The following is a 23,742-nucleotide window of genomic DNA, read 5'->3' on the forward strand; positions in this document are numbered from 1 at the left end:
AATATTTAACATTCAGAATATCTTATTGTAGTGAAACACTTTTTTTAAAGCTTGTAATAGTTTTTTCTTTTCTTTGGATTTCTTGCATTTTGATGCAAAAGCTAACTATAGCTGAGCCACTTAGAAATAATGGACACCGTTTTATGCATTAGTATGCATCTAACTTTGTCTTTTTCCTGCATTTTTTCTCATTTGCATCTATCTATCACAGGCAGCTGTGCATCATTGGCCCTTTCTAAATTTAGATCAACAGGGTGACACAGCTTACCCACTCCACTGGCACATCTTACCCTTTTATCCACTACCTTTGTGTATAAACATAGTATTTTGAAAGTCATAATTTTGAATTCCTGACAGAAAAGTAGCAGGATTCCTGTGCAGTAACTCACCCTGACCACTAGGAGGAGGCAAAGAGACACGGCTGCGTGTGTGTGTGTGTGTGTGTGTGTGCGTGTGTGTGTGTGTGTGTGTGTGTATGTATGTGTGGACATGTTTTTCTACACCGGTGGGGACTTAAACCTGAATGCACACAGACTCATGGGGACTCGTGTCACCGTGGGGACCTAAATTGAGGTCCCCATGGGTACAAAAGCTTATAAATCATACAGAATGAGTTTTTTTGAAAATGTAAAAATGCAGAATGTCTCCTGTGATGGGTAGGTTTAGGGATAGGGGCAGTGTAAGGGGATAGAATATACAGTTTGTACAGTATAAAAACCATTACGTCTATGGAGAGTCCTCACAAAGATAGTGCACCGTGTGTGTGTGTGTGTGTGTGTGTGTGTGTGTGTGTGTGTGTGTGTGTGTGTGTGTGTGTGTGTGTTTGCGTTTAAATCTTGATGACAAACACACGCTTCAGATGTCTGAATCACTGTCTCTGTCATTTTTTGCTGTGTAACTAGTCACGGCTCTTGCACAACTGTCGCTAATGTTGCTGCTTTAAGGAGGACTGCATTTATTTATAGTCTGTTGGAAGAATAATGCTGACAAGAAGACAAAAGTTAAATGCATGTCTTAAATACTCAGTTAGAAAGTGCTTGCTTTCGACATTTTTTAAAATGCTGTGGTGTGGCGTTTGTTTAACCTAGTAGAATCTAGTCGGTTTAACCAAGTAATTATGGAAAGCCTTAAAATGGGCTGGTTGTCGGAGATGTTGGCTGACGGTACTGTACATGTTCTGACGTGTCGCACAGCACAAACTTGTTTTTAGTATTTATTAATTAGCTTTTATTTTTATATTTTCAGTTTTATTTTTAGTTTAAGTAATTTTGTTATGTGCTTTTTATTTATTAGTTTTCAAAAATATTTTATGTATTATAATTATATTTTTATTTATTTTATTTATTTTTAGTAGGCCTACTTCAACTAATTTATTTCAGATAGTAGTAAAGGCAACATTTCTAATTTATGTTTTTCAAAAGTTTAAGTTTTTCAGCTTTAAGTTACTGAAAATGTTTTTTTTTAGCTCTTTTGTTGTTTTTGCCATTTTTATCATTATGTATTTCTACAGGAGTCAACATTTGAAGTGGATCAAAACCTTTCATCAAAGTTATACATGAGTTTTGAACAATAACCGTTCTCGTCTTAGGACAACTTTGATGAACTTTTTTGATCCAGTTCAAATGTTGACTACTGTATAGCTTTAATTTGTATTATTTTTCATCTTTTTTCTACCTTCAACATTTTTTGTTTGTTTCAGTTTTAGTAATTTTAGTACTTCAGCTTATTTCAGTTAGTTAACGGTAACACTTTTCTGATCCTATCCCCCCTATTTCTATTAAAATGATTTAAAAAGATGGCTAACGGGACTCTGGAGTCTGTGGGTTGGTCTTTTTCCGGTTGTATCTTCTGGTGTCTGATTCTGTTTCCATGTAGAGATGGGCCAGTCTGAGCGTGCTTCCATCACTCAGCGCCAATTACCTCCATTCACGACCCAACAGGACTAGACAAGGTGTGGATCGCCAGGGAAATCCACCCCACCAAAGACAAACAGCTGAGAGCTCTCCGGGTTTGTTTGTGCGTGCGTGTGTGTGTGTGTGTGTGTGTGTGTGTCAGACGCAGTGATAGATCAGATAACTGCCCTCACTTTCTCTATAACAACTTATTCGTTTCTAAATAAATCTTCCTCCGTCTAGCCACCCACTCAAACGACACTCTGCCCATTTCCAGATAACTTCAGTTTTTCCTTCTGTTTCCTCATTCCGCTGTAAATCTTTCCCAAGGCGTGTTGCTGAGTGATGGAACGCATGCCGTCTCATTCGGCCCTCTTTTCTCATTTGCGTCTGTTCTGAAACGGCCCATAAATATTTAGCTTTTCATTACCCTAATGATTCATGGGTAACTCTGGGCAGCGGCAGAGGCTGATGATCGCTCTAATAGTTAAAAAAAAAAAAAAAATAAAAAAAAAATATATATATATATATATATATATATATATATAAATGATTCTGGATGGCTCCTTTAAGAACTGAATGAGCTGTAACAATGCTATGGCCCACACAGGCTGTTTGGCCAATAATTGACTTAGGGTATCCTCTTGTCTTTCGACTAGAAATGGGTCAGGATGGACAACAACTGAGTAATTAAAGGGATACTTCACCTCTGGGAAGATGAATGTGTATTTAAAATAGGTCATTTAAGTAGAAGAAATGTGAAGAAATTTTTTAATTTGGAGCTTTCTAGACTGAGAAAAGCCAGAAAATGTATTTTTGGCTTATGTGGATGAAAGACAACAACTCCCAGAATGCACTTGCTTCGCTGCCTTAGGAGGCCACGCCTACCGGTAAGGGAGCGCAGTTGAAAACAAACAACAAGGTTAGCCTACGTGATGAGATTTAGGGCTGCATGATATGAGGAAAACCTGCGATGTGCGATAACATTGTTTAATATTGCGATGACGATATGACTTGCGATAAATATTCAAATGTGAATGTTAGCTATAGCCTATAGCTAACAACAATTCCTGAATTTTTTATATATTTTTTTTAATAGACATTGTAAAATAGAATTTACTGTTCCCATGTCTTAGTGCTTTAATAGGTTATTTGCGTGATTGGTCAAACGTTTATTACCTGCCTGGATTACGCTATTTAGCGCGAGTGAATGAGCGAGGGACAGTGTGTGTGTGTGCGAGTGCGAGTGAATGTTTGCGAGTGAATGTGTGCGTGTGACGGCACGCGATGACTGGTCGGAAAGCAACGTGTAGTCTGACCATTTTTTACAGTCTATGAGTCTGACATGTTTCTTGTCCATGACACGACAAGATTTTAGGAGTCAAAATCGAGTAATCTGACACCGTGACTATCGTAACACAAAAAAAATCTTGTAATCTGAACCAGGTATTATTCATCGTGTCAGGCTGTCTGTTGCGATGTGTTCATCGCGCGAGTTCATATCGCGATGACGATGAAAATTCGATGTATCGTTCAGCACTAATGAGTTTGCCAGGGATTAGAGATCACCCAACATGTCTGAGATTCGGCTTTTGCGTTCTACGGTTGCCATTCATCATGTTTACTGTGGCGAGCAGGACGAGGCTGACGGCCGCAGGAGAACGGCGCGAGGCCGGTGGCTTCATTACTGAGACGCGCCGGTCTCTCATCTCTCACGGAGGAGCGGGAATTTTCTTAGCAATGTTAAAACGCACATCAACCGATCACTTGTTTAGCGTTCATGTAAACACTACATTCAGATTCACCGATCGGAATGAATTCAGTTAGATTGAAACAAAAGGTGTGCATGTAAACAATGAATGGCGACCGCAGAACGCAAAAGCTGAATCCCATACATTTTGAACGATCTCGCCCGCCGGACAAGTCCGGGAAAAGGAGGATGGTAACCCCTACTTACTCAGCTTTCTCCTACTATTCAACTTTCTGAACAAGAGCCTGCTAGCTTAGCTTCCAAAGTAAGACGACTGACTGTGTACATTATGTGAGTGAGATCCAACCCCTCTATGGGCGGGCTGAAAACATGCGGGACAGCCCCTCCTACTGACTGTAGTCTTTAGCCTCTGGCCAGAAAATCCTCCGATGATGCAAAATGGCGATTTTTTCCAGACAAAAAATACATAAATCTCTTGTCTCAGGGGGATATGATTGTGGAAAGTATGGTAATTCGAAAATACTACAGGTTTTCTACTAATGCAAAGCTTAATGCTAAATCCTGAAGTATCCCTTTAATTGGCGAAGTCAACTGATGAGTCTAAAGGTGGGTGATATAAGCAAAATATTATGAATATGAATATTATGAACACGATATGAATAATTTTATTTCACGATAACGATATATATCAGATTATAGTTATTTTTTGCTTTAAATCAAGTTTTTATGATAAAGAAATTGAATTAAAATGTCAAAATCACAAACTAATACTAGCCTAACTAACATACGTTAAAAAAAAAGTTTTCAAAAAAGCTCGAGCTCACTGAAGACATGTCAATGATTAATCAATAAAAATGATTACAAGCAATAGGATATAAAACTACAATAGAAAAAAGACGCAAATGAAATGGACCTACCTGAAAATCTTTAAGCACTAGAAATAAAAAACTACTATAGAACAAAGCAGGTTTATTAGGCTGCTGTCACTTTAAGAGCGAATGCACTGATCTAATACACTGATAGACATGCACTTTCTTTCTCAACCATTTATGTTCATGTAAGAGATAAACGACTATTTATGAGAGACATTGACAGGCTTTTTGTTTTTTACAAATAAGTGTGTGTATTTGGCTGTTCAAGCCCAGTAAGGCACTAAAAATAACTCTAGGCGCATTTTTACTTATAAACAAAATAGTTAGTAGCGTATTTCAAGGTTTAACAGGTTTTTGTGGCAGAGTATTCTTTTGCACTCAGGATCCAGTGAGCGCGTGTTTGCTTTCGTCCATGTCTGAATTAAGATGTGTGCCCCAGTCGTAGTTGAATTTTCCCCACAGATTGTAATGCCATTAAATAACCACCGAAAGCATAAATTTAGCTTTAGTGGACAAGGTAATGGCTCATAAGATGAAATGAGCGAGCGGAGACCCAGATGAGCGGTTTCCTTTGTGAAGGAATGGAAGGATTACTTCACTATTGCGTGATGGTCACTGACCGCTCACCGTTGGAGCGTCTGCTGGCATTGAGGATGTGGACGGGGCACGAAAATCTGCCGGTCAGAGTTGGATAATGACTTTTCAATGCCGAACACATGGGGTGCCTTTTGACTGGTGCATGACACGAGACCATCTGACACCAGTCGTTCATCAATCACACTAACCGCACATGAGCATTTTCATTCATCATTTAAGACATCAGCCGTTTTGATTTCATAAATGAAGCCACACGGATAAATGGCAAAATACGCTCTGATTGATATTTGACAAGTGGCCGAGTGTCAGGTGTTTTCTGGGAGTGTTTGCACACTTTCTTGGGAAAAAAGCTATTGCATAATGTTGGTTTCTCAGAAATTGTCGATGAAACCCTGCTTGCTGGATACATTTATCAGCGTAGTGCAAGATTACTAGTTGTTTTGTTGCATTTAGGTCCAAAATTAACACTCTCTGAGCTCTTTTGAACTTTATTAAAGAATCCTGAAAAAATATAGCACAGTTTTCATAAAATATCAACTGCTTTCAATGTTGATAATAATAAGAAATGTTTCCTGAGAAATCATAATGATTTCTGAAGGATCATGTGACACTGAAGACTGGAGTAATGACGCTGAAAATTCAGCTTTGCATTACAGGGATAAATTACTTTTTTAATTGAAATAATTATTTTAAACTGAAATAATATTTCACAATATTTTTGATCAAATAAATGTAGTCTTGGTGGGCATTCTTTCAAAAATAAAATTCTTTTAAAGTACCTTCTTTCAAAAAATATTTAAAAATCTTAGCAGCCCCAAACTTTTGAACATTTTTGAGCTATCAAGAAATTTGGTTTGTCAAGCTTGACATTGTTGTACCTTTAGATAAGATATTCGGACTATCGTAGTGATCGAACAGTCACAACACATAGGCAGGACTGCCCTGTGTCCTTGTGTCTTTGCGTCATGACAGAAAGGTCTATATTGCGTCAGATGGGCATCAGATGTGTGGAAGCACTTATGCCGGATCTTCCCGATTGCTTTGCCCGGAGCACCTGATCCCCTCAGGTAATCGTATTGCTGCTGTCTGCCTCTTTAAATATAGACTCTTTTAATTGCGGTAGACAGCAGGGGGTTCTGGAGGGATGGGACACTATTCCCCAAACAGACACACACACACACACACACACACACACTGTCTCTTATGTAGGAAGCAAATTGTAGAGGATTTAAGTGGAGCTCAGCGTGGTTTACTTTGAATGCCAGAGGAACATTGAGTTTTGTTTAGGGAGCTCTTGAACATCAGATCCGTTTCTAGTCGACCAGGAGAGAGTGTGTTTGGTAGAGGTGGGCTCGATATGACTCAGGTGGACTAGTACACCAAGCGTATTTTACGCCCTAAGTTCCTAATCCTGCTAATACAATGCTGCTGATGCAATAAAGCAGAACTAAAACAAACCTCCTTTCAGAGCGTTTTGTGGAGGGTGTGGTGTTTTCTGTAGTACTGTGGTAAATCTCTGTAAACTAGTGTTGTGCAGTCATCTGTTTTGGGGTTCATTAGGATTTGCTCCTTATATGTTTGACTGACAGGATTTATGTGACATGATCAGCTCCCCGGTGGTTTCGAAACATTGTTTGTTTGAGCATCCCAACCAGCTCAACACAACAATGTTGGCTTTTGGCTCCACCAATGACATCAGTTTGGAGCGAGATCTGTTTGGTCAGATGTAGCAATGTTAAAGGCTTGACGTATTTAAACAGAAAACATTATTTAAACCAGTTGATCTGTACCCCACCCCCCCCACCCCCCATGCAAATATCTGGCTGTTGTGGCTAAAGTTTCTGTTTCTAACTGTTCTGAAAATCTTTAACTAAACATTAACTTATGATCTGTTAAACATTATATTTACTGGATACAGGCTGATCAGGGGTCTTGTGTAAGCCCTAAAGGGGTTTATTTTGTGATAACTGGCTGTACATTTGTCCCACTTGATACACAGCTACTTACCAAATAAAGTAAAGAAATTTCCGGTGTCTGTCAGGAGTTAGTAAGAAGCAATAAAGCATACGAGACATGAGTTGCAAACTTCATCCATCTTGTTTACTCTTTCATTTCCGTTCTCACACACATTACATCATCACACAACACTTCAAAATAGTAGTCACATTATAATTCACAAAATGGACATAGAATGCTTGACTGGAATTATATCACATGAGAAGAATGAGAGCACAGCTATATAGCAAATAACACATCACAAACATGACCACAGAATGCCTCAGACTGACTCTGATTGGCTTAGGTTTTATTGTGAATGTATGTAATTTTTTTGTGTTTTGTATTTAGACTACTTATATTTATATATTTACTTTAAAATTGTAATATATTAAATTTAAAGTTTTTTTTTTTTTTTTTTTGTCAATAAAAAAGCCATTCTTTAATGTCATTCACCATCGTTTTAAATCTCTCTCTCTCTCTTTTTTTACATTTTTTTTTTAAGTACTTTTTTAAGTATTTTTTTTCAGGCACCATTTAGGCACCGGTACCGTTTTAAAAGTATCGATTTGGCATCGGTATAAAAAAAAAAAAACGATACCCAACTCTAGTTTTCAAAAATATTTTATGTATTATAATTATATTTTTAATAATTTTAGTAGGCCTACTTCAACTCATTTATTTCAGATAGTAGTAAAGGCAACACGTTTTTCAGCTTTAAGTTACTGAAAATGATTTTTTTTTAAATAGTTTAGTTGTTTTAGCCATTTTTATCATTGTGTATTTCTACAGGAGTCAACATTTGAAGTGGATCAAAACCTTTCATCAAAGTTATACATGAATTTTGAACAATACCCGTTCTCGTCTTAGGACAACTTGAATGAACTTTTTTGATCCACGTTAAACGTTGACTACTGTATAGCTTTAATTTGTATTATTTTTCAATTATCAATCTACTGAACAGAATGATTGAGCAATCAGAATAAATTATTTCCGAGATGCTCTTAATACTGCGTAATGTTTTTAATGAGTATATGTATATGTGTAATGTTTAAAATATCAGTATACACAAATTTTCAGGCTTCATACTTTCCTTTTTTAGCACTTTACCCAAATATTGATCATCTCTCCTCAAAGAATCAATTAAAGCAGTTCATGTGAACTGATATTGACAGATAAGCTTCACCTGACGATCAGAGTTAGCTTTATTCATCAAGTTTGGTATGGTTTCCATGAGCTCTAGATACTAGATACGTTCATACACACACGAGAATAGAGAGAAAAAAATGTAATGAGAACAAAAATAAAAGACTAAATTCTTGACCCACAGTTTTATGTGCATTGTGTGTGCGGGGATGGAGACGTAGTAGTGAACACACACTGGGTCCCGCTCTACGTACTATACTGTCAACAAGATTTAATCTGATGTCTTCCTCCCCACACATTCTTGTATAGAGACTCTGGCAGTTAAAAAGTCCCACAAACACAGCCCGGGGGTCTAAACAGCTTCAGCGTTGCAGGAAATGCCACACGGATATTCTCCAGGGATAGAGACGTTCACCTTGTATAACACACCACACACACCAGCTTACGGAGTTATTATATTGAAAGCACCCCGGTCCAGCAAATCCTGCCAGACTGCAGGGGAAGGTTCAGTTTGCTCTGGAGTGAGAATAGAAGACAGAGGTTTGGCGTACAGAAGTGTGGAGCAACATGCACACATGCAAACACGCGTGCGACTCTGACAGACTGCTGGTGAGTGCTTCATATAGGATGCCAGAGAGACATTCCTTCTAATTATTTGTAAAGATTTTCCTTTATTAATGTTTGGCCATTCATTTTTCTTGGTTATGACATGCATGTGTGATGCGTATGTTGATATCGGTGGTGTATGAGCGCACAGATTTCGGCAGAAAATTGTGTGGATTGTTTGGATGAAGATGAGGAGTGGGAAGAGTTTAAACATGTTAAAGTAAGTGGGGTGAGCGTGCCGGTCTGGACTGGGATATAGGACGGATATGTTCAGGATATGTTTTCCTAATCCCACGCTCTGGTTTTGCATGCTTAGAAAATTATACTATATATTTTTTTTTCCCTGAATCTGTACCATGGAACAATGGTGGTATACAATGATATGTGGTAAATACAATGATAGTATTTTACTGTAATGTATATCTGATCATTTGTTGAAAAAAAAAAATAATAATTGTATGCAAAGAAACACTAACACTGCAATTTACATAAGCAATTAAGCTGATTAAATCAAATATTATGCTTTGTTTGGCATTTACCTGTTGCAGTAGAATTTCTATGTCCTTATATGGGAATTTGCGGGGCGTTTTCTTATGCTAATTAGGAACAACTGACACAGGCTTTTTAATCACGAAGACGTGGGATTCATCAATCCTAAGAACACAGGTGCGAACAACTCTGTTGTTTAAGAACATGTCATGAATCCGACGTAGACTTTTCTTGGGAAGTTTATTAAGTACAAAGTTAAGAAAATTCTTAGGAAGATATTTGTGAATGAAGCCCATTGTATTTAACTCATTTTCCCTTCAATTGTCATTACCATAATTCAAATACAATTTCTTCTAATTTCCATAATGCAAAAAATATATAGTACTTAAATTGTGAAGTATTAATTCATAATGTTAGTGTTTGTTGAACGGTTTATAACTTGTGATTTGCATAAATAATTGTATTAGAGTATTTAATAATGACAAAACTACTATATTACTAAATTGAGAATGCCAAAAAAAAAAAAAATCAGGTAAAACATCTGGGTGTTTTGATATATATATATATATATATATATATATATATATATATATATATATATATATATATATACATATATACACATATATATATATATATATATATATATATATATATATATATATATATATATATATACATATATACACATATATATATATATATATACATATACATATATATATATATATATATATACACATATATATATACACATATATATATATACATATACACATACATACATACATACATACATACATACATACATACATACATACATACACACACATATACATACATACATATACACACATACATCATACATATACATACAACATATATATATACATACACACACATACATACAAGAGATTTGTAATTTATATACATTGATTTGTATATTTTCATATATTCACATATGAAAGTTTGACACTTGATCTAACTTTTTAACAAACTTTTCTTGCTTTGTATTTTTTGTTTCTATATTAGTTTTATTTTTTCGCCTGAAATATGATCTGGACTTGTTTTGTGGGATATAGTGCTTTTCTCGCTAAGAGAGAAATCAACTTTGTATGTAGCGTTCCCTCTCTTTTCACTTCCTTCTAGACTCTCTCTCTCTCTCTCTCTTTCTCTTTCTCTGCCTCTCCCCCTCCCTCTTTCCTGTATGTGTCTTTCTCCTCCTATTCCTCCCCTAAAGCTATGGATAGCAGTGTTGCGTCACGGAGTTGAGCTTGAGAACGGCTCTCAGCGCACTTGACAGAGTTTGAGTAGATTGCGCGCAGCTGCTGGTGAGTTTTCTTCTGTCTTCGTTTCATATGTCTCTGGTTAGACAGCAGATGGTTAGACATTAATAATGCTTCCTTGAGCTTTTTCTTTCTAAACTGTCTATTTTAAGTCATTTAGGTTATTATTAATATGGATTATTTAACTTTTAGCTTTAATTTCAAAGCATGTTTAAGCAAGTCTTGTGAACATGATGAACAAGTTATTGTCGCTAATTGGGTTTAAGCAGGGCAATATTTACGAGATTTCACTCTTGCAGCGATTTGTGAAATTGGAGTGTACGTTTTCATTTTATTTTTATAATAAACCAAAGTGAGAAATACTGTTAGCTAAAGTCCTTCATGGTAAATTTTTGTCTTATCTCGACATCAATTCTGAAATTGCAAAAAAAAAAAATTGCATTGTAAATCATTTTTTTGCTTACTTTTGTGATAATGGTGGCTCTATTCCAGGTGTGGGTGTGGGTGTGTACATGCACATTTGGTTTTGCTGATGCTACATGTTGAAACACACACTGAGTGGAATGTTTCTTGCGAAAAAGTGAAGTTAGCTGGTTTCCACTGCTCCTTTAGCATGGATTGCCCTTCCGGTCATACTTGCACTCTTAAAAATATAGGTTCTTTAATGGCTTCCATGAAGAACGTTTTCCATCCATGGAACTCTTCCATTGAAAGTTCTTTATAGTGGGAAAAGGTACTTTAGATTGTTAAAATGTTCTTCACACTAAGAAGAAAAATGGTTCTTATAAGAAATGATCACTGAAGCTTCTTTGGGGAACCAAAAATGGAACCAAAACCTCCTTTTGCAACCTTTATTTTTTTTAAGAGTGCTGCACATTTGTCTTGAGCTCTTGCGGTTTAGAATGGCAACCAACATTTTTTATTTAAAACTGAAATAATGAAGATCTACCTTGCAGAACTTTTAGCTCGATTTAGGCCACTGTAATGTGTGGAAAACTTCTGGTGGAAAGCAATTTGGAGAGGAGAGAACCAAAATAAGTCTCTTTTGTGCTAATAGCCTTTATTTAATGGACACGAGATCTTGTGAGCTTGTCGCAGAGTTGGCAAACTCTACTGGCCTGGAGTGAACTTTGCTCTTCGAGGGAAGTGATTGTGCAGAGGCTTGTACGTGAACCACAGGTTTAGTTTAAAAAGGCTTTCTCAGTATTAGTCACTCAAGGAAGTTTTAGCCCTTCCATGGTGACCAAATAGGCCTTTCATGTTCTCTGTTTGTAAGCATGGAAATCCCACACCACTCCACAGACATTTGTCATCAGCTTCTGTGAATGGGCTGGTCAGCCAGACTGTTTATGGCTGGTCTTTTGTGGTCCGTGTTTGACTCAAACCATGACAAAACAAACAGAAGTCTGGCTAGTAGTGGCTACGCTCTTTTGGTTTCATCTACCCGGCTGTTAAAGCTACAGGTTAATCGTGGAAGATTTTATTTAGCATGAATGCTCAAGATAAATCTCCTAAAATGAGGGATCAGCCGCTGGCAGCCTCCATAGTGGAACTTGATTTGTTAGTATGGAGTTGTTTTGGATTAGATCCACCGGGTTGATTTGTAAGAATATGCAGTGACACTTTAAAATAAGGTTTCATTTGTTAATATTAGTTGACATGAACTAACAATGAACGATAATTCTACAGCATTTATTAATCTTAGTTAAAGTTAATCTCAACCATTACTTAATCATTTTTAAAATCATTTCATTAGTTAATGCACTAACATGAGCATTTTTATTAACTAACATTAACTTTGGTGGCATTAAGTAGCTTTATTGAAGTGCCACTGTTATGCTTTTTAGATCATTATTTCCTTTCATGTAGTGTGTAATATAGATATTTGTAAATGTAAAAGGTCTTCAAAGATCAGCGTGCATGATACAGTAAATTAAGTTATTGTCTCCCAAAGAAAGAACCGATTCTGAACGGCCTGAAATGAGTCAGTAATTAGTCTTACTTCCTGCACGAACCTAAGTAGGTTTGTAACAAATTTGCAGAATTCCAGCCGATGGATTTCATTGGCTGCCCACGACCATCGTCTACTACTTAAATGCTGTAGTTGTAGCTGAGACTGGAAGAGTTTGGTTTGTGTTGTCAACTTGTCGAGAAGACCATGTTTTCTGAGCTGCAAAAGCAAATCCTCTTTTCTGCACTTCCAAAGGATGAGGACTCGCACTGGAATTGATACAGTAAAACTGTCACCATCATTACTGTTCATCGTCACTGTGTAACAAGTGCTGAGGAAGATCCGGAGCTGAAATTCAGATATGGTAAGGTGCGTTTCCTTTGATACAAGCTGTAAGCGGTAGACCAATCACAAGAGACTGGGTCATCTGAGTTTAGAGAGACCGAATCCTTTTTCAGACACTGAGAAAAGAGGTGATGCTGCAATGTAAATTCTAAGAAAATGAAAGTGTTTATTAGTCTTGGATGCATGTAAACCTATTGTAGGACACCTCCAAAACAAAATTAGGAGCCTTTGAAATGGCAAAATAGAGGCACTTTAACAAATTAAACCTTATTGTATAGTGTTACTGAGTAGTTCACCTGAAATTACAATTCTGTAGTAGTTGATTCTCCTTGGTCTTTCCAAACCTGTGTGACTCTCTTTTGAGGAAATAATACATTTTGATGAATATCCTAGATGGTTTTTGTTCGTAAAATGAGTGCTTATTTTGAACTGGGCTAGTATAACTTCAAAAAGGCCATACAATTATAAAAGTAGTCTATACTAGGACAGTTTTCTGCTTGCTAAATGTAGCACCTCCTAAATAGGGTAAATTTAGACCACGGTCACTGTATTCCGACATGCATCTGGGCCACTGGTGTGGTAATGCGTTCTTTCCTCTTAATTGTTCCGGATGTCCACTGACCCAAAGCTGTGACCCATCAGTCACTAGCCCCTGTCAGCATACTTGGGTGACTTCTCATATTTCCTTGATTTAGACCATTTTTATCTCTTTTAGAGACATAATTCTGTGCCTGTGTTTGGAATATTGCTACTCGCTGCCCAGTATGTGCTGTATCTTAAACAAATGATCTTATGATACATGCTTCAAACTTTACTCATCACTTTGCATATTTAATTCAGCAGGGTAGTGTCCAGCTATCAACTTAGGGAAAAGTACACTGTAAAACCAACACTGAAAGTCACTAAACAAAATGAGTACATGTAACTTATAAAAAAAAGTTAATCTAACAATACAAATTGTGATATAAACTGCAACTGCAAAACTGCAGAACTTAAACCTATTTGTTATTTTAGCTCTAAATGACTAGAATGAACTTAAAATATTCAAGTTACATACAGTATACTCAAAATGATTGACTAACCCAACACTAAATTGAGTGAATATTACTCAATATCTATAAGTTCAAAATACTCATTTGTATTTGTTTTTAAACTTAAATGGTTTGAAGCAATCAGTTTGAGTTGAGTTAACGCGGGTTTTACAGTGACATTTTAAATTTTTGAAAGTTTGAACAAATGATCCTTCATAAGTCATTCGAATATGCTGATTTGCTGCTCAAGAAACATTTGTTATTTTTTCAGGATTCTTTGATGAATAGAAAGTTAAAAAGAACAGCAAATATTACTGACCCTACATTTTTGTACTGTATAATATGCACTGTTACCATTTATGGTAGGATTGTCCATGCATACAGACAATGTGTACGCTGCGCACAGCATATATATTGCAGAAATGGCAAGAGCATACAGTTAGTATACTTTTCCAAACATTCACTTGCATTGAAATTCTGGAAAAGTTCGTCTGTAGCCATTTGTATTTTGGTTTGGAGGTATAAGAGATTATGTAAGAAGGTTTGGAGTGGATGAAATTATTCCTTTACGATAAAAAACAAAACAAGCTAAAAACCATGTGGACTCACAGTTTGTTCAAAAGAATTGCAATAATGTGGCTTCTGTTTTTAGCCCTAGTTTAAGAGAACTCAAGGGAAAACAAAGCGTGGTGAACCAAGCTAATATAACACTGCCTTGGCTTGCGTAAATGCCTTTTTATTTTTTAATATCTTCTTTTAATGTGTACTTTATGAGCCAGACGCTTGTTTTGGAGTCAACGGCTGTGGCAAGTATGGTAGTTCTCGGTCCAGGGGAGTCTGGTACTGAAAACCAACGCAAACTGCAACAGCTCTGATTTCACTTCCTTCATTAGTTGTTTTTTCTATGGGCACAGAAGCAAAGAAGTCAAAAGATGTTTGGCTGTTGCTTCAGTTGCGTAATTGCTCATTCACGTAATTACTAAACCACACCATGTGCCTGGGTGTAGTTTGCAAACTAAAGAACTTGCAGTATAACATAAAAGACAGGTTAGATGCAGTGACATGATGCCTCTGCCATTATCCATGATTATATTTTATATGGATATTTATTATTCCCATGGTTCATATGATTTTTATTTATTTGTCTGTTTGTTAGTTTTATTTTATTTTTTAAATCATAAAAATGTCCTTGTGACACAAGTTTTCATGTTTGTTTTTATGGAAACATTTGGCTATGCTTCAAGTTCGCAAGTACACACCCAGCTCTCAGTTTTTTGATGACATCCTCATAGAAATTATATAAATGGAAAAAAACAGCTGAGACTTCGAACAGCTGTAGAAGAACTCTTACTCACTCTAAATGGTTAGATTAGTGTAGTTAACTCTTTTCTGGATGACTGTTTGTCTTAGTAAGCATAGCTTGACAGATAACTGTATTTGGGTTGAACTCGAGAGGGATATGAATCAGCGTTTAATGAGTCTGAATGTATGTTTTGGTCTGTTGTGTTTAAGCGACAGCGTGTCAATGTTTATAGACGTCATAAGCGTCAAGACGGGAAATTCACAGATGCGTGAGTGTGAATCAAGACATTTAAGGCTGTTTAGCGATTCAGACCGGTTTCTCACACTAATCACACCATGATGCTGTCAGGGTTGGGCTGATTTTAAGCCTGTTTTTAATCATCAGACTGTGTGTGTTTAAGAATCGTTCTGTTAGTTATTGTTTTCATTAAAAGTGAAAAACATGACTGAGGGTGTGTTCACACTTGTAGTTCGGTAAAAAATTAATCAAAATTAGTCCTGGTCCTCCTAGCGTTCACGCTGGGATTTTAACAGTGAACCTAAAGGCATAGGGATATGGTCACAAACCTGATTGGACGGCTTTTATTTCATATATTTCACGATGGAACTTATCGAACATCCCAAACAATGCTGTATGCTGTGCTAAATGTGCTCGCTGTATGCGTAATTAATGATATCGTTTTAGTTAACTATAGTAACCCTGCCACAAACAAACTGAATATTTTTATTTAATGCCAGTAACCTGTTATCTTCTTCAAAAGCACTGATTATATCAACCTGGTTCAGATTCAACCCACTTTTGCCGTTTTTAAATGCAAAATGCATTGGAAGGTCAGTAAATGTGTCCTTAGGTGTGGTGTCTGAAGTTGAAATTATGGCAATACATGTGAGATGTTTCATAATCTATTGCACTGCAATGATGATTCAGTGATTTAGTTAGAAACTGAAGCTGTTGTCAGTAAGTTTCAGGTCTCGTTTGGCATTTTGTCACAAGCTCAAACTCATGCCTCCTACAGTACGTGAGCACCATAGCTCGATGATGGTCAGCCATGAATCCAGTTTCACATTTCATATAGTCAGGGTGAGAAAAGGGAGAAGCGTGTTGAAGAGTGGGTTGTTTTTGGTGTGACTTTCACTAACTCCCATTAATTACGCTTATGCATTAGCAGCTGATTTCAGGTAGTGTGTATGTATATATGTATATATATAGTGTGAAGCGTTTGCATGCCTATGCAATATGCCTAGCACAGGTGTGCTTCTGTAAAAATTTTCCCCTTCAAGTTTTATTAGATGTTGCTCAATTTTGTAATGTCCCTCTGTTTGAGTTTCAGAATATCCTGTTACCCAGTTTAGAGTTCCTAGTTGAACAAGCTATTTCTTTAGAAAATTAGGAGTTCACTTTTAACAAATACTGTATATGCATTTAAAATGTACTGTCTTTAACTTTTACGACAACAGAACTAATATATTGATGACTTGTGTTGCACTGCACAAATTGTACAATATAATGCTGACTTGTGTTGCACTGCACAAATTGTACAATTTAATGCTATGAGAATGTCCCTCCCTCTTCAATCTATTTGGCTGTAGCAAGTCATCTTTTTGTGTGCTATGATATAACTAAGGACTATTTAAAAAAAAAAAGTATTAGCCTATTAATTAAATAAACAAGCCCTTTGAATTGAAATGTCCTACCTAAACATCCTGCTTCAACAGGAAATACGTCAAGACATGAGAGGAAACTGTGCTTGTTAAGTTTTAAGGTACTTTAAGTGGGCAGTATCTTTATATAATCTAATAATAAAAGCAGTATTTATTTGGCAAAAAAACGTTGTGGACCTGCAGATAAAAAATTAAATAAAAAAACAACAACAACTGACATTTAAAACATGTTGGTGCAGTATAATTGTGACAAAACTGGGATTTAGCATTTTTTTCATCATGCTATGTTGATACTAGACAAAATATAAAAAAATGATGTATAATAAAAGTAGTTAGTAGCGTTTTCCACGGTTCATTGTTGCTTGCGCATAATTTCATTCGCCCTTCCAAATGGCGAGGGCAAATTTCTCGTGCAGCTTTCCATGAAAGGAGAGATTAAATGCTGACACGATTATCTGTGTGTGAAAGAGGGATGAAAATGTACATTATATAAGACCGAGCGAGCTGTGCAGTTAAAGGGAACAGGTGCTCAGTTTTGTGGCAGACGGTTTAATCCTGCACTAAAGGACACTGCACTTGACCTTTGACCTGAAACTCTTCACACTGTCTGCACAGCACATATAGCCACATATAGACCAGAAAACCTGTTCACCATGGGTCCCCTTCACTCCAGGTCAACTTTGCAGATTGATGCTGATGAAATATATATAAAAAAAAAACAGATTTTTCATTAATGAAAAGCTTTTGCAAATCAAGGCTTAATTGCTTGAAAGATTATTGATGGAGAAATGAGGGCATGAAATTATTAAAGCCCACATAACGTCATAATCCTCAGATGAATGAGCTCTGATAAATGGGGATGGTGGCTGCTATCGTTTTATCTGTCATAACGAGGAACGAAACACAATTCCGGTTACAAGCAATTTGATTTTTGGTTGTTTTAGTCATGCTATTTCAAGCTTTTTGTTAAAGGAACAAAATGCAACTAGCGATTAAAAAAAAAAAAAGCTGCATGCATTTTGTGGGAGAACATTGTTTTGGTTGTGCTTTGTCTCTGTTAGAGAGCTATGTTAGGGGGTAAGAGTTTAGGACCCAAGGACCAGATGTTTGAAAGAAGATCCAGAGTCAGAATTATGATAAATTAAAGAAAAGATTTACTGAAGACAGTTTGCAGTTTCATCAGCAGAAGTCAGCTTCAAGACTCACATGGAGTTTGTAGGCCGCCCCGCTTACAGTTACAAAGATCACAGCAGTTATACCCTTCATCAAATCCTAAGCTACGTCCTTGCTTCAGGTTGAATGATTCTCATTGGCTAAGAATAGATCAACATTGTAAATTTCCACACATATACAGATGGACTGAAGCATATCTCCATCCATTATGCAGCTGACACTCGGACCCTGAAGTTAGGCACGTCATGACCTTCCAGGTCGCAGATGTCCAGAACAACAACTATAAACAGGAGAGTCCTCTCAAAACATCAAGATAATACATTCTGTCTCTACACTTTAGTCTAACTAGAAAATAAGGCTTTAACAAAGAGATGGTCCCTTAAACTATAGACTTCATTGACCCCTGTGACCATAGTTGTCAGAGTACCCTAGAAAAACAGATGTATGTATTGACACGTTGAAGACATTTCTTAACAAAATTTCATTAATTTTATTTCATTTCTGGAAGCCGGGCTAAATGAGCAAGGGCTGTTACTGCATTCAGATATCAAATACAGAGTTACAGACATTAGAGAATACATGAAAAGAACATTTCAGTTATCACACTGGTAACTTCTATAAGTAAAATCTCCAGAATGTCATTCAACTCATTTGATATTTAGAAGGAAAAATATTGATTAATACCTTGATTATAATCACTCATTACATATACATTGAAGCAGCAGTGGATTCCTGCAGCTACATATGGCGAAATGTAAAATACCTTACTTACCTGTTGAATTATAGGCTACATTCACACTTCGAGCCTTTGTGCTCAATTCCGATTTATTGCTCAAATCCGATTTTTTTTTTTGTATAGATGTTCACATTGTTGTTTTAAATGTGATCAATATCAGATTCCAGTGCGAACAGATCATGGTCCTGGACTTACCTGCATGTGCAAAAGAATGATAAAAAGACGTCACGCAGCATGCTGTCATATGGAAGTATTACGCTTTTATTTATAATTTATGCACAGGCAATATAAAAAGCAAAGACAAGGATATGAAAAAGAAGAGCATAGTTTTTAAACATTTATGATACGAGCCCTCATGCTTTGCTTGTATATGTCACTGTAATACTTCTGAGTTCTGACACATCGCTGTACTTCCACTGACACATTTTGCGACGGTATTGAAAAATTCGTGTATGTCAAATCTTTGAAGTGACTCATGAGGGCAGAATTGCATTGAATGTTGATCTATAGTAGGGCTGCACGTTTTCAAGTTTTTCATTAACCGTTAACCGAGGCCCTTAGCGGTTAATACTCGGTTAACCACAGTGTGCGCGCCGCAACCCCGAGATAGGCGTAATTTGCGGGTGGGAATGTCCCCAGCACCACTATTTTCTAAGGTCGATATTGTCCCCACCACTTTTGAAACATCTCGCGGGATGAATAACGTTACCAATACAAATAAAAAAACACATCTCCAGTTAACTAGCAGAGCATTCATTTCGTTCGTTTTTTTTAGGCGATCTAGCGCTGAAATATTTTGTTTTTTAAGTGATCAAAGTGCTCGTTACCGCTGCGATCGAGAAGGGTCTTGTAAAACGTGCTGAGGTAATATTAATTCGTGGCCACGAAACAATTCACCTGAATATTCACCAATTCACACACACACGAAAAAAAAAAGGAATAAAAAGATGTACGAGAATAGTCGGCCTTCACTGAAGAGCTATTTTCACTAGTGAGAAAAACAGTTTAATAATTATTAATTCGTGGCCACGAAATAATTCACCTGAATATTCACCAATTCACAAAAAATAGGTCTTTAGCATTCACTAATTAATAATATCAAAGTCTGTTTTTTGGCCACGTTGTAATTCGTTTAATCAAAATGAGGGAGGGAATTAGTTCAACGTGTCCACGATTTATTAAAACGAGGGAACAAATAAGTCGTCGTAACAACTAATTATTAAGATCAGCGGACAGGGCGCATAAGAACAAGCAGTGAGAGAGCCCAGGCCGCGCGCGCGCGCGCACTCTCACCGCCCTCAAACAACACGAGCGCTGTATTGCTCTCTCTCCCTCGCGCATATCAACACAATAGTAAAAGGTCGGAAGACCGATTGTGTTTTATTGATTAGTAGTTTGTTCATATAAAGTGTTTGATTAGCAAGTACATGTTTAGGAAATGCATAATACAAAATGTATGGGTTAATGTAACGGTAAACGCATGCGCGGGTAACTGCTGGGGTAAAGCTGTGGCTCTGCAGACAGATATTATTGTGCTGCGATCAGTAGCGCGGATACTATGTTTGTTTCTGGCTCGCGCACAGCCTTCACTCTCGGACGCGCGCTTTCTTTCTTTCTTTTGCTTCATATTAGAAAACTGGTCTAGCGGTCTCTGGTGGTGCAAAAATGTATTACAACTAAATTAACCGAGCAAAATGTTTCACTCGGTTACGCAATTTTTAACGGTTAATCGGTTAACCGGTTAACCATGGACACCCCTAATCTATAGAGTGACGTACAAGTCGAATGAATTCCGATATGTCTGACTCTGTTCAGACTGAGGTCGCATTGCGAAACATCTGACCTGTGTCGGATTTAGGAGCACATATGGAAGTGGCACAAAACAGAATGGAAAAGGTCAGATTCCATGTGGTTTGTGCCGTTCACACGGTCATGAGAAAAACAGATCTGAGTCACATGTGAGCAAAAAAACCAAACAGATTTTGGCCACATTTACCTGCAGTCTGAAAACCCGTAGCCCTAAAAACGACCTCTCCGCGTCACTTTTACAACATTCCAAAGCCCTCAGTTTTCGCCATCTCCAAAAAGCCAGGCTAATGTTGATTCTGGTTTTATTACAAGCTCTATCGTGTTCTCTTTTTCCAGCCGACTCTTCTCTGTTCGATGTTTGTTTTAAATGGGTGATTCTCCAGAGGTTGGAGATTTAGCTGCTCCATGTCAACATTTCTCACTCGTTGAGACAACTAACATATGGCACACGTCAAAGGAGCGGAGCAACTTTACTCTATTTATGTAGATGACGAGACACGCACGGGCGAGTGACGCTTGTACGCAATTCCCCACGAAGGTCTATTCATCCCGACAGGTCTAAAATGTAAACGATACCATAGTGATTCAGGGTAAGATAAAACACGTTTTGGAAGAAGGATTGATGATGTATTGACTAAAATTATTTCAATTTTGTTTGTTTCAAACAAAAAAAGTTACATAGTGTACCTTCAACTAAGTACATTTTTGTTTTTGTTGTGTGTGTGCACGTGTAATAGCTAAGAATGGTGCCACATGTCCCTAAATTCGATAAGCCCCTCTGGACACTTGTGTGTGTTCACAGCTGTCTGTTTCTTTCTGCTGTTCACTTACATTCACCTCCACACTCCAAACACATTGCCCCTTCCTGAGGCCCATGGGTAATCCAGCACAACTTCAAAATCAGACACACACACTCAGCTGTCCTTGGCTTTGATCCCTGGCTGAGGGTCCCTTAATTGCCCAACTGTTTGGTCAGCACATAACATGCTTTAAGTCTCTCGATTAAGCTGTTTCAGAAAGACTCAATTGTGCGTGTTTGTAAAGCAAATTGCAAAATTAATATCCAATTTTCATAATGTACATTATATTGTTTGTGATGCCTAAATTTGTTTATAACATTTAAAATGGCTTCTTGAGTGATTATTTTATTTTTTATTAATTTAGACAAAAGGGTGTAAGTATTATAGGTGTGCTCCATATGTGAGGTTGTTTCAAACAATCAGCAACATAATTCTGCCTACTAAGATAACCACATTTTAGCTAAATTCCCAGAATTCACCTCAACCAATTGAAAAAAAAAAAAGTCCAATGGTGGAATGAGAAGTATCCAATGTTTTACAGAACATCATTGTGCGTTTTACAGGGTCATATTCTTAGCTTAGCAATGTTCTAATAAAAAATAAATTATTTTGACTATTAATTATATAGGCTATTATTATGATATTTATTAATATTTTGAATTGGCTTTTATTTTTATATAAATTATTCATTTTAGTTTACATTTTAGCAATTTTATGTGTTTTTGTCATTTTTATTAGTTTTTTTTTATATTTCTATTTTTGTTGAATTTTTGGCTTAGTAATTTTAGTACTTCAGTTTATTTTAGTACTAATTAACTTATTCATTTTAATTAGTTGGCAAAACAAGATGTCTAATTTTCACTTAAGTTTTTAAAGTTTAAGTTTATCATCCTATTTTCATTCAGCTTTATTTAAATTTCCAAAAATTACAGATTTTTTATATATATATATATATATATATATATATATATATATATATATATATAATTTTTTTGTTGTTGTTCTAGTTAGCAATAACACTGTTTGAAATCAACTCAAGTCGAGAGTTTTAAGTGCACTTTCTAAGGACTGTTAATTGTGTTATGTGACTGAGTGACCATTTCGAGAGAAGCCGCCCATGTCAAATCAGTAGTATGCTGTTTTAGAAGGAAGATGCCTAAGAAGGTAGTGAGAGTTTTCTTGGCGCAAAGCTATTCTCAACTTTCACCTCAGCCTTCTCCAGAACTTCTTTATCACCTCTCTCCTCATCACTAAACGGGTGTGAATACGTGATCGCGCTTCTCATGCCACTGCCCCAGGGTCAGGTTCACACTGTCAGCCAATCCATAAACGGCGATGAGTCCTGTTTTCCTTCAGACAAATGTGCCGTAACTCGTCAGAGAACATTAGTCCCCACCGGTGATTCAGCTCGGCTCTCCAAACTCCTAACAGCACAGAAAAAGCTGCCAGTTGTCATAACAGCGGCTCATGGCAAACACACATTACATGAGTACACAGGCTGTTCTGTTGACCGCTGTGCAGGAAGTTTTACTGTAAAGAGGAATGACCTGTCGTCTTTTCTCTCATAATCAGTCATAATCCCCACTATAAAAAAATCTAATGTGCTTTAGTTATTGTGTGCGTGTTAGATCACTGTTGATCACTTTCTACATGCATTTGTATTAGTGCTGTCAAATCGATTAATCTTGATTAATCGCATCGAACATTACAGTTTGTTTACATAATGTGTATATATATATTATTACATTTATATATATATCATATACATGTGTGTGTCTGAACTATACACATATATGTACATATACACAGACAGACACAGACATGTATATATGATATATCATTTAATAATAAATATACACACATATATTATGTAAACAAACTTTTACGTTAGATGTGATTAATCGTGATTAATCGATTTGACTGCACTAATTTGCATATTATATGTTTATTCTGCTATATCGTTCTAATTTTATTGTGTTTAGTTTTCGTGGTGTACAAGTACAGAATTTTTTTTTTATTTGGGATTTATTTTTTGCAGACCTCAGGCAAGCCCTGGACCTAAATTTGAAAACCTTTTTCATAGAGAATGCAATGCCAGTGGAGACCAAAATGTAGCTTTTTCCCCCAATATGTGCCCATTTATCTTCCACATTTATGAATATCTATAAAGCTCTGGCTAAATTATACTTATAGCCTTTCAAAGTTTACTCCATTTGGTAGCGTATGTGAACGCCAGCGGTCGACACATGCGCTCTAGAAAGTTTCATCTTTGTCCAGTGTCTGCGCTATTTCTCTCCAGAAGTTATGATGACCGACAAAAATGTTGTTGTATTTTTAAA

General features: G+C 36.6%; 1 protein-coding gene across 7 annotated transcripts in view; it reads left to right on the top strand.

The window, feature by feature from the left end:
• The window catches only part of plekhg5b (pleckstrin homology domain containing, family G (with RhoGef domain) member 5b), a gene marked incomplete at both ends in the record, with an annotated part of 83,001 nt that overhangs the window by 26,253 nt on the left and 33,006 nt on the right, over window positions 1–23,742 (top strand). The window contains 2 exons of one of the 7 annotated variants that reach the window (XM_081387355.1): window positions 10,594–10,639; window positions 12,801–12,909. The exons of 4 other annotated variants lie outside the window; for them this stretch is intronic. In XM_081387355.1, the coding sequence (XP_081243481.1) occupies window positions 12,907–12,909 (3 nt within the window). Of the gene's footprint in view, window positions 1–8,560; window positions 8,823–10,544; window positions 10,640–12,800; window positions 12,910–23,742 lie in introns of those variants that run through there. 2 more of the 7 variants (XM_081387354.1, XM_081387356.1) reach the window with 2 other exon arrangements.

This window comes from Scardinius erythrophthalmus, assembly GCF_964197995.2.
Source record: "Scardinius erythrophthalmus genome assembly, chromosome: 15".
In the NCBI taxonomy this organism is placed as follows: Eukaryota; Metazoa; Chordata; class Actinopteri; order Cypriniformes; family Leuciscidae; genus Scardinius; species Scardinius erythrophthalmus.